At 42.7% G+C, this 12,667-nt stretch overlaps 1 protein-coding gene across 1 annotated transcript in view; it reads left to right on the top strand.

Annotated features, from left to right (window-relative positions):
• col27a1a (collagen, type XXVII, alpha 1a) overlaps positions 1–12,667 on the top strand; it is a 176,848-nt gene that overhangs the window by 104,358 nt on the left and 59,823 nt on the right. Inside the window, exons 22-27 of the mRNA XM_034191963.1 lie at positions 537–581; positions 4,848–4,901; positions 5,005–5,049; positions 5,142–5,195; positions 5,283–5,336; positions 11,481–11,534. Coding sequence (XP_034047854.1) covers positions 537–581; positions 4,848–4,901; positions 5,005–5,049; positions 5,142–5,195; positions 5,283–5,336; positions 11,481–11,534 — 306 coding nt within the window. The remainder of the gene's footprint in view (positions 1–536; positions 582–4,847; positions 4,902–5,004; positions 5,050–5,141; positions 5,196–5,282; positions 5,337–11,480; positions 11,535–12,667) is intronic.

The following is a 12,667-nucleotide window of genomic DNA, read 5'->3' as shown; positions in this document are numbered from 1 at the left end:
ATGTGTGGAATACACAGGGTATGCGTCAGACGTCTGATTCCTTTCCTTTGATTTAATTTTGGTGTTCTCAAGGTGAGTTTTTCCATTTCAGATTAAAACCACAGTTTGTAAAACTACTGTATGAAGAAACCTAAAATTTTGATGTCATAAACATTTACTCATTAATTTTCTATACCCGTTTGCTGCAATCAAGGTTCAGAGCCTATCCTAGCAGTCACAGGGCACAAGCCTGTGTACACTCTCTCCAGGACACCAGTCTATCGCAGGGCCACATATAGACAGACAAACTCAATCCTACAATCACTTTAGAGTCATCAATACACCTAATGTGCATGTCAGTGGAACTGAGAGGAGGCTGGGGCACCCTGAGCACCTGGAGGGAGCCCACACTTACTCCATGCAGAAGATGCAGAGGATCTTCTTGTTGTGAGGCAACAGTATTAACCACTAAGCCACCGTGTCATCCTGATGTCATAAACAATAATATTTTTAGGATGCTTTATGTTGATGCTGAGATTAATATCTTCTGTTTCCAGGGAGATGAGGGCCCCATTGGGCCACCAGGCCTTCCGGGACTCGAGGTGAGCTATTGGTGCTGCATTTATGTTTGTGTTTGTCAAAGATGGATTGTGTTTGTCTTTATTTTTAAGTAAGTAAGTCAGACTCGTTTCAGGTGGGGGTTGGCCTCCACCAGGGCTGCATCTTGTCACCAATCCTGTTTGTGATATTCATGGACAGGATATCGAAGTGTAGTCAGGGGGAGGAGGGTTTCCAATTTGGTGGGTTCAGGGTCTCATCACTGCTTTTTGCAGATGATGCGGTCCTGTTAGCTTCATCGGCCTGTGACCTCAAATACTCACTGGGTCAGTTTGCAGCCGAGTGTTAAAGCGGCTGGGATGAGGATCAGCACCTCTAAATCTGGTGCCATGGTTCTCAGCAGGAAACCGATGGATTGCCTACTCCGGTGTCCCATCGAGATGAGGTGAACATTGAGATGAGGTGCGTCGCGCTACTGCGCATGTGGAGATGATGTAATTCGCTCGACATGCAACTGCGCATGCGCAGTTTTTTTGTTGTTGTTGTTTTTTCCGTCAAAGTTTTTTGTTTTATTAATTGTATTCAGTGTATTTATAGCCTAGTAAGTAAAACATTTTCTGTATTTTACGTTAGGAGCATAAATGTATGTATATGTATATTTTGCCTGTCGAAATAAGCTAACTCCAGGTTAAAAATACTTATTGTTTTATAGTGAGTAGATTTTATACATTACTACATTCGGATGAACAATTTATACCTTTACTTGCCCATCAAAATAAACAAACTTCGTCAAGTAATTTTTTCAGTGCACACATATGCAGTTACGCGAGGAACCTCATCTCGACGACGCACCTCATCTCGACAGAACACCGGGTAGGGAATGAGGTCTGGGAGGAGACCCCAGGAAAGACCCAGGACTAGGTGGAGAGATTATATCTCCACACTGGCCTGGGAACACCTCGGTATCCCCCAGTCAGAGGTGGTTAATGTGGCCCGAGAGAGGAAAGTTTGGATTCCCCTGCTGGAACTGTTGCCCCCGCAACCCGATCCCGGGTAAGCGGTTGAAGATGCATGTATGTTTGTATTTATGTACATCCATTAAGACAAGCATGTGGATTGGTGTGGTTTCACTCAGAGAAAACAGTCACTCCACGGAAACATCGTTGCTGTTTAAATATAAACCCGCTTGCATGCAAATCCATCTCAAGGCAAACTTTTAAAGATGATAATTGCATAAGCCAAGAAATGTAGGGAATAAAGTGGATAATCATCATGTAATGTGAGTTAGGAATGAGAGAGATAATCCTCACAATAAAACACCACACGCAATTCTACTGGGTCACCACCAGGGGGTGTTAACTGCAATCACACACACACACGGACATATCTTCAACTGTTTATCCAAGACAGGGTCGCGGGGTGCTGGAGCCTATACCAGCAGTTAACTTCAATCAGCCAGATTTTAAATAGAAAAATTCAAAACAGCCATAAAGTGCTGGTAAATGTTACATGGCCAAAGCAGAAGTGGAACATTTATTCAATTTATTTCTCAAATGCAATATTGTATGGCAAAGAACATGAAATGCTGATATTTTACTTTTACTTTTTTGATATTTTACTTCCCAGTTGCAAATTATACTTCATGCTTCCTGCTTTTACATTGATCTGCTCCCAGTAATCTCTTACTTAGTATAATACTCGCCATGTCTACCATCGCTTCTATCCTTCATCTGATGTAAGACCCCTGCAGGATGTCTGAGTCATTTCTAGGTGTACTGATCATCCACTTCCTGCTCCTCACCCACCTCCTTAGTCAGCTGTCTTTGAGCGTCATTGCTCAGAATAACACACTGTTTTTCCCCTTCAGCCTTCAGTTTAATCCTTTTCATTTTCATCTGCTTTATCTTTGTTGCTTTCTGGCCTTTGGATGGCTATACCTGTTTCTTTCTGATTAATGTGGTCAGATGTAGTCATAAATCTGAACAAGGTGACTAAAAAGTCACAAACCAAGACGGCTTGTAGTAATTCTCATGTTACTACAAAAATCTGCTTTTACTGTGCAGGTTCTCAGTGAAATACAGTGAGAGTCTGTGGTGTCTTGTGAGAGCTGCCAGCAATTCTGGAATAAAACACCAGGATCGTTGACTCATGTAATTTCTCTAGGAGTTTGGCTTTGACATTTCTGACTTAGATTTACTGCAGTCCAAAGAAAGCAAGTGAACATGGGAATTACTGTCTTTGTGAAAGTAACACTGGTGCAGCCATGCACTAATTGCTGAGGACTTTCACCTACTGCCAACATTCCATCACAATGCGCAGCAATCAGTAGCTGCAGGCTGCTGTGTGTGCTCATCTCATTTTGAGCTACACTTTGTGATGAAATGTAATTGTCCATTACATTTCCAATACATATGGGTTAGGTAATGCTACCTGTGGACATGATATTAAGGAGATTAAGGAGTACAATAATCTGACATTTTACCCAAATGATCTTGACCTTCACCAAATGACTGACCTCTGGGTGGCAGCCATATGTACCAAGCTTGGTACAAATTGGTGTGAATAACTTAAATTTGACCTCTGAACCCAATGACCTTGACTCCAAAGGTTGACCTTTTTAAAGATGACCATGCTTGGTCTCTTCCATAACTCTCTGGATTGAATGGAATGAGATTTATTATCATTGTCATTACAAATGCAACAACAACGAGATTACATTTACACTCCAATTACCTCAGAATACAGCAATTAATCCACAATTATTACTTATTTACCGTAATAATGGCACACACCAAAATTAAAGACAACACATATACATTTGACATTGTTTATGTGCTCTAAACTTGAAGCAGTCCATCATTCGAATTGAGGCAAAGTGGGTGAAGGCCGCAGCAAACGTGAGTTGCACCGCCATCAGCTTGGGGGTGAATGGGGACCTGCCGTAGCTAAAACCGCGCAGCCCCCCGGAGGGGAGGGGGTGGCTTGAGCGGTAGCTGGGATGGTGTGTGTGATGGGTGCAGGAAGGGAGGTAGGGGGGGAAGTGGAGCATGCTTCAGTCTTTGTCCATGAGTGAGTCAGTTACTGTCCTTGTACTGGAGTTAGAGAGAGATATGGAGGCAGCCAATATTCCCCAAGGCCGTAGAGATTCTTCTGGAGGAAAACAATGGGGCCTTTTGTCCTTCAAAGGCTGATAAGCCTACCGTGTTTGTGGTTGAGCAGTGAAAAACACTTTTTCAGCATCACATGAACAAACCAGATCCCAAATTATGAATTTCCCCAGCCTCTGAAATCTTCACCTCCTCCTGCAAGGTGCGCATTTGCTCCGAGATGTTATCCAATTTGCGTCTGAGTTCAAGGGTTAAAGCAGTCTGAGAATGCATCGCCTTGCCCATCTCATTAATCATGATGGACAAGAGGAGTCGTGGCTTTGGCGGCAGCCGTCTTGCCAATTTTCCGGTAGGTCAGGGCAGCACATAAGCCAATAAGTACCAGCCCTCCTACTATGAAACCAAATATGAATAAATCCTTGACGTCCTCCACAGAGAATGGCGCAAAGCATGCGATACACTACGTCTCCCAGGCATTGAGAACATAGCCCGCAGGGTAAGTTCCATCCAGGCATGCAGGCTCCCCCGGCCCTGATCTTCTTGTAGAAAAATGGTGTCAATAGCGTTCAGAGACCAGCTGATCAATTCCATGGTTAATCCAATATAGTTTGAAGAATTCACAGCCTGGTGAAGTAGGAACTTTGAAGGTTGGAGCAGAGATAGAGGAGAGAGGAGGAGATGCGACCGCCCTCGCTGGAGTCCCAAGCTTAATCTCCATATGTGTGCCAAATTTAGTGATCATCATTGTGAAAAACAAAAGTTTTGACCTTTGGCCCCAATGACCTTGACCCCAATGGCTGATCTTTTTAAATTTGACCTTATCTAGTCTCTTCCATGACCCATCTAGATATGTGTGCCAAGTTTGATGGACATCGGCATGAAAATAAAAAAAAAAATTACTTTTACCCCATTAACCTTGATGCCAGTGGTTGGCCTTTTTAAATGTGACCTCTTCTGGTCTCCACCGTGACCCACTTTCATTTGTGTACCAAATATATTGGGCATTGGCATGAAAAATCTAAAATTTTGTCCTTTACCCCACTAACCTTGATCTTTGTTAAAACGCACCCTTTTTAAGGCAATTCCTGGGTTATCTGTCATCCACCTATCAAGTTTGGTGGAATTCGGCCAAAGGATCTGGGACTGAACAGACATACAAAGATTGCTCATATTTTAGTATGATTATGTTGTGTTCTTTCTCAGGGCAGAATGGGCAGAACAGGTTTTCCTGGAATGGTTGGGCCGGAGGGAGTTAAGGTAAGTAAAGAAGAAACTCGGATATAACATTTTATCTCACTGCATCATCAATACTAAACTAATCCCTGTAATCAAGTGATTGTTAGCATTTTTGACTTTGCAGGGAGAGTCTGGAATCACAGGGAAGGTTGGGCCAATGGGAGAAAGAGTAAGAAACCTTTACTTCTTTATTCTATGTCTGGCGTGATAGGAGTTTTGAGATTAATTTACTGTCTATTCAATGTTGGCTCTTGATTTTAGGGTTTGGTGGGTTTCATTGGTCCTGTTGGAGAGATCGGATTGGCAGGAGAGAAGGTAAAATAGCTCATTCTCTACTCATATATACAGTGCCAGCTGTTACAAGCCCTTACGATGCTACTTTCATATCATCATTTCTTTTAGGGAGATCGAGGGGAGATGGGCCTTCCTGGACCACCTGGAGAAAAAGGATCAGTGGTGAGTTAGGATGAAGAAGATGGGTTTTTATTGTGTCTGATCAGGTCAGTTCAAGGAGCATCAAGTCACCTGTGTGCAGGTCCAACCTCAGAAAAACATGCCAGTTGGTGTATTTGACATGATTATACTTATGTGAGGATCCACTGTGGTGACCCCATAAGCCCGTGTATGAGAGTATGTGACAAAACTAAATAAATAAAGAGCACTCAGAGAGCTCATACATCTACCATCGTCCACCAAGATCTAACACTTCTCGGTTTCTGTAAATATTTTCCTTTTATCTCTTTTTTCATTGAGAGATTTATTCTTCTGATCTCTTTTATGTCATTCTTTGATCACTTCTTATCACTCACTTATCATTCTTTGAGCACTGATGTTTCATCCCTATCACTAGCCGTTGACCCTAATAACCCATCCTGATTGCTGAGCTTTGATAACTCAGCCACATGGGGTGTGCAGCCAGTACATTCTGAGTGCCGGTCCCAAGCCTGGATAAATGAGGAGGGTTGCGTCAGGAAGGGCATCCGGCGTAAAACAAGCCAACCCAACTATGCAGACTCAGAATCGAATTCCCATACCGGATCGGTCGCAGCCCGGGTTAACAACATCCGCCACCGGTGCTATTGCCCAACAGGGTGCTAGTGGAAATTGGGCTACTGCTGGGCGAAGACGACGAAGAAGAGGAGGAAAACGTTGCCACGAACAGCAGGAGAAGAAGAAAACTAGAAGGGTGGAAATGAGAGTGGGGACTTTGAATGTTGGTAGTATGACTGGTAAAGGGAGAGAGCTGGCTGATATGATGGAGAGGAGAAAGGTAGACATACTGTGTGTGCAAGAGACCAAGTGGAAGGGAAGTAAGAGCAGGAGGGTACAAGTTGTTGTACCATGGTAAGGACAGGAAGAGACATGGTGTTGGGGTCATTTTAAAGGAAGAGTATGTTAAAAGTGTGTTGGAGGTTAAGCGAGTGTCTGACAGGATGATGAGTGTGAAGTTGGAAATTGAAGGGGTGATGATGAATATCATCAGTGCATATGCCCCACAGGTAGGTTGTGAGATGAAGGAGAAAGAAGATTTCTGGAGTGTGTTAGATGAGGTGGTGGAGAGTGTGCCCAAGCATGAAAGAGTGGTGATAGGAGCAGACTTCAATGGGCATGTTGGTGAAGGGAACAGAGGTGATGAGGAAGTAATGGGTAGATATGGTATCAAGGATAGGAATGGGGAAGGACAGATGGTAGTTGATTTTGCAAAAAGGATGGAAATGGCTGTGGTTAATACCTACTTTAAGAAAAGGGAGGAGCACAGGGTAACATATAAGAGTGGAGGAAGGTGCACACAGGAAGACTACATTCTTTATAGGAGATGCAAGCTAAAAGAAATCACAGACTGTAAGGTGGTAGCAGGAGAGAGTGTCACTAGACAGCATAGGATGGTTGTTTGTAGGATGACTTTAGAGGTAAAGAAGAAGAAGAGAGTGAGAGCTCAACAAAGGATCAGATGGTGGAAGCTGAAGGAGGAAGACTGTTGTGTGAAATTTAGCGAGCAGGTGAGAGAAGCACTAGTTGGAGGGGAAGCAATTTTGGACAACTGGAAAAGTACTGCAGATGTGGTGAGGGAGACAGCTAGGGCAGTACTGGGTATGACATCTGGACAGTGGAAGGAAGACAAGGAGACTTGGTGGTGGAATGAAGAGGTCCAGGAAAGCATAAGGAGAAAGAGGTTGGCGAAAAAGTTTTGGGATAGTCGGAGAGATGAAGAAAGTAGACAGGAGTACAAGGAGATGCGGCGTAAGGTGAGAAGAGAAGTGGCAAAAGCAATGGAAAAGGCATATTGCGAGCTGTACAAGAAGTTGAATAGTAAGGAAGGAGAAAAGGACTTGTACTGATTGGCCAGACAAAGGGACAGAGCTGGAAAGGATGTGCAGCAGGTTAGGGTGGTAAAAGATGCACATGGTAATGTGCTGACAAGTGAGGAGTGTGTGCTGAGAAGGTGGAGGGAATATTTTGAAGAGTTGATGAATAAAGAAAATGAGCGAGAGAAAAGGCTGGATGATGTGGTGAGAGTAAATCAGGAAGTAAAAGAGATTAGCAAGGAAGAAGTGAGGGCTGCTATGAAGAGGATGAAGAGTGGAAAGGCAGTTGGTCCAGATGACATTCCAATGGAGGCATGGAAATGTCTAGGAGAGATGGCAGTAGAGTTTCTAACCAGATTGTTTAATAAAATCTTGGAAAGTGAGAGGATGCCTGAGGAGTGGAGACGAAGTGTGCTGGTTCCTATTTTCAAGAACAAGGGTGATGTGCAGAGCTGCAGTAACTACAGAGGCATAAAGCTGATCAGCCACAGCATGAAGTTATGGGAAAGAGTAGTAGAAGCTAGGCTTAGAAAACAGGTGAAGATCTGTGAGCAGCAATATGGTTTCATGCCGAGAAAGAGCACTACAGATGCAATGTTTGCTCTGAGAATACTGTTGGAAAAGTACAGAGAAGGACAGAAAGAGTTACATTGTGTGTTTGTGGACTTAGAAAAAGCTTATGATAGGGTGCCAAGAGAAGAGTTGTGGCATTGTATGAGGAAGTCTGGAGTGGCAGAGAAGTACGTTAGGGTAGTGCAGGACATGTACAAGAATAGTGTGACAGCGGTGAGATGCGCAGTCGGAATGACAGACTCATTCAAGGTGGAGGTGGGATTACACCAAGGATCAGCTCTGAGTCCTTTCTTGTTTGCAGTGGTGATGGACAGGTTGACAGATGAGATCAGACAGGAGTCCCCATGGACTATGATGTTTGCAGATGACATTGTGATCTGTAGTGAGAGTAGAGAGCAAGTTGAGTCTAGTCTGGAGAAGTGGAGATATGCTTTGGAGAGAAGGGGAATGAAAGTCAGTAGAAGCAAGACTGAGTACATGTGTGTGAATGAGAGGGAGCCCAGTGGAATAGTGCAGTTACAAGGAGTAGAAGTAGTGAAAAGTAGATGAGTTTAAATATTTGGGGTCAACTGTTCAAAGTAATGGAGAGTGTGGTAGAGAGGTGAAGAAGAGAGTGCAGGCAGGGTGGAGTGGGTGGAGAAAGGTGGCAGGAGTGATTTGTGACCAAAGAATATCAGCAAGAGTGAAGGGGAAAGTTTACAAAACAGTAGTGAGACCAGCTATGTTGTATGGTTTAGAGACAGTGGCACTAACAAAAAGACAGGAGGCAGAGCTGGAGGTGGCAGAGCTGAAGATGTTGAGATTCTCTTTGGGAGTGACAAGAATGGACAAGATTAGGAATGAACATATCAGAGGGACAGCTCAGGTGTGACAGTTTGGAGACAAAGTCAGAGAGGCGAGATTGAGATGGTTTGGACATGTGCAGAGGAGGGACCCAGGGTATATAGGGAGAAGGATGCTGAGGATGGAGCCACCAGGCAGGAGGAGAAGAGGGAGACCAAAGAGGAGGTTCACGGATGTGCTGAGAGAGGACATGCAGGTGGTTGGTGTGACAGAGGAAGATACAGAGGACAGGGTTAGATGGAAACGATTGATCTGCTGTGGCGACCCCTAACAAGAACAGCCGAAAGACAAAGAAGAAGATTGCTGAGCTTTGATCATAATGTTACTGCCTCAAAATTGACCTGAAAATCCTTGTTTTGACTTTTGAGCTGATAATTGCTGTATTTAATAACAGGTCAGAAATTCAATGAATTTCTTTTACAGAAAAAAAAAACAGGTGGCTCTAAAATAATTAGAATATCTTGAAAAAATGTCAATGTTTTTGTCATATATTTCAGAAAATTGAAAATTTTATGTATTCTGGACTCTTTACATATACATGAAAATGTTTTGAGCTTTTTTTTTATTTACATTGCTGACCTTGGATCCTAATCACTCAATTTTGAACTTGAATTTCAATATTAATCACTCAGTTTTGATCGTGACCTTCTATCATGATCGGTGAGCTTTCATCCTGAATTCCTGACCGTTGATCCTGATTGCTGCACTTAAATCCTAATTGCTGATTGTGTTAATCCTGCAATCAGGATCAAAGATCAAATGCAAGATCCAGATCAAATGAATCTGGGTCAAAGGAATTTGGCTGAGATCAAACATCAAATGCAGGAGGCAGATTAAATGAACTATGATCTGAGGAACTGGGATAAGAGATCAACGATTAAATGTGATCTTGAAATTTAATGAATCCTAATTAAATGAACTGGCCTAATACATCAAAGATCAAGGGCATGATTGAAATTGAATGAATCAGGATCAAAGGAACAGGGATAAGAGATCAAAGATCAAAGGCAGGAACAACTCATTGATGCAGAAATGCCCCAACATTTAATGGATTCTTCCTTGATCCAAGGTCTACCAAACCCACAAATTTCTCTGAAATCTGTTTATATCCTGCTGACAAACAGACAAATGGACAGACAACCGAGCCTCCTTGGCAAATGTTGTTGTTGCTCCTTTGGCTGCCCAAGTTTTTATACAGGGTCACCACAGCGGATCCAGTACAGATCCACATTGGAAATTGCCAACAGTTTTATGTCGGATGCCCTTCCAGATGCAACTCCAATACATCCCTGAGAAACACACACACACATACACTCTCTAGTCTTCCTAACTGCTCTTTCAGTGAAATACTATTCAGGGCCTACCCTGCTGGCAATAATTTCTCAAAGAGCTACAAATCTAAAAGTCTGCTTTGGGTGCAGTTTGCAGCAGTGGGCGATGCACTGCAGAAATAATTTGCCTCGTTGCGTTTGTTATTCCCAAGGGAATATAGTAGTGTCTGGGATTAGGTCAATGATGTTAGGATATGAAGGAACAAGATGTAAATCACTGTGACGATGATTTAAGGTGATACTTTTACAATGTTTTACCCCGGCCGTAGTCACTGTGTGCAAAAGCAAAGCAGTAAATATATCAAATGCATGTCTCACCAATATTTACCAACACCATATCCTCTAATGAGTCTTGAGTATTGATGGCTATAGTGAGTAGTGACATTTGGGAATGCTAACACTGTGACTAATGGAGTATTAGTTCAACTCCTTATCCATCCACCTTCATGTTCATTCTGCAGGCCAGACTGTGAAGAAATGAAATCAGGATTTGCTGCACCCTGTCATATATTCACCCTGCTTCATGCTGCAAAGAGCTGAAGTGGCCTTTATGTCATGTGTTTAAAACAAACTCTCGAATGTGTACAACTGGCTGCAGATCATGAAGAAGTTGTCATCATTCTTGTTGAAACAGAGCAGCAGACAGCCACTCGGGTTTCTCTGTGGATTACACCACATGAACCGACACACACACACACACACACACACACACATATATTTAAGGCAGTTCTCTGCTGGTGCCGTCTCTCGGCTGCAAAACAGAAACAGGTCATTTGGAAAAGACTGCATCACACAAAGCGCACGGAGCTGATCAGCTGACATCTATACTGACTAATAGAGGTCTCATACTGCAGGCTTTATGACTTATTTCATGCTATAGGTGTGTGTGTGTGTGTGTGTGTGTGTGTGTGTGTGTGTGTGTGTGTGTGTGTGTGTGTGTGTGTGTGTGTGTGTGTGTGTGTGTGTGTGTGTGTGTGTGTGTGTGTGTGTGTGTGTGTGTGTGTGTGTGTGTGTTGGATAAATTTCATTGCACTGATTTTATTGGCACAAGGAAAAACACTCGCCATAATTTTATCCTTTTACAAATGGTCTGGCTCAGAAATGAATTGCAATAAAGGAGGAAAAGAAAAGAAATGCTGTATGTTTTCAGATGCAGAATCATCTCCTCAAGCACTCTGTTTTTCTCATCATCGTCACATTGTCCTTTGTATTACAATAGATGTGTCCCTGCTGTGCAAAGCACTTCTGCAGATGCACATTTGTGCATGTTCCAGGGTGTGTGTGTGTGTGTGTGTGTGTGTGTGTGTGTGTGTGTGTGTGTGTGTGTGTGTGTGTGTGTGTGTGTGTGTGTGTGTGTGTGTTATTCCAGTTTCACACCTCAAAATTATTCAAACAGAATGAAACAAAATTAGCTGCAATGAATAAAGTCACGTGAAAATCATTTTACGTAACGTTGTGAATGTAACATTATATTATTAAGTTTCAGGGGTTTGATCTTTCCCGAGAAATGGAATGTCGCTTTGATCTATGATTTGTTGTGTTTGCAGGGTCATCCAGGGCCACCAGGTGACACCGGGCCCTCTGGACCACCTGGAAGACCAGTAAGTGACCACTGTTTTCTTCACTTTTTCCTCAAGTTATATGTACAACTTTTTTCTTTTTTATAGCAGGAGAATCTCCCAGACACTGCAGGATGTAGCTGTGGAAGAGTAACATGTTTTTACATGTATTTACATATTAAAAAGGCCAAAGTGGCCCAATATTCAAGAATAATTCATGACAGAAACTTTAACTTCAGAATGTATATATGTTACAATGAGACAAATAGAATGACATGCAAATGTGTAGAGGCTGATTTGCATAAATCAGTTCAACAGGCAAAGGGTTAGATTAGATTAGATTAGATTAGATTAGATAGAACTTTATTAATGCCCTCAGGGAAATTGAGGTTCCAGCAGCATTGGACAGTAGCACACAGGGTAAGAAGCACACAGAGTATCAATACCAGACATATTGATCAATATTGGTTTACTGGCTACTACTGTTCCTGTCATTCCCGACCTCTGTCTTCCTGTTACTCCTCCTCTCCCTGAGTAAGGAGTTGTACAGTCTTATGACCTGAGGAACAAAGGAGTTTTTCAGTCTCTTGGTCCTGCAAATATTACTTCCATTACATAGTAAAATGTTATGGGAGTAACTTTCAACTTGAAAACTACATTTTTTTAAAACCTATATTTAATGATCCCTTAAGGCCCACTTGCCTTATCATCAGGGCACCACCAGGAATCACTTTAGGAATCACTGGACAGATATGGGTGAAAATATCAAAATTAGAAGTAAGAAACAATTTGCAAAAAAGTAAATACAAATATAAATACCAGAACTGCCAGTTTACTGGCTACTACTGTTCCTCTCCTTCCCGTCCTCTGTCTTCCTGTTACCCCCCCCCCCCCCCCCCCCCCGCCCCAGTGAGGAGTTCTACGTACACTCTGATGGCCTGAGGGACAAAGTAGTTTTTCAGTCTGTTGGTCCTGCACTTGGAAAGGAACAGTCTGTGGCTGAACAGGCTCCTCTGGATGCTGATGGCGGTATGCAGAGAGGGACTGGTATCGTCCATAATGTCCAGCAGTTTGTCCAGTGTTCAAAATTCAATCATGCTTGATAAAAGTCTTGATAGTGTTAGAATGTAATGTGGTGCACCAGTTATGTGACAACTATTGATGCTCTGAAGATT

Source organism: Thalassophryne amazonica, chromosome 17 (genome assembly GCF_902500255.1).
Source record: "Thalassophryne amazonica chromosome 17, fThaAma1.1, whole genome shotgun sequence".
NCBI classification, from domain to species: Eukaryota; Metazoa; Chordata; class Actinopteri; order Batrachoidiformes; family Batrachoididae; genus Thalassophryne; species Thalassophryne amazonica.
The sequence above is the reverse complement of the archived record's forward strand: the minus strand, read 5'-3'. Positions and strand labels throughout refer to the sequence as shown.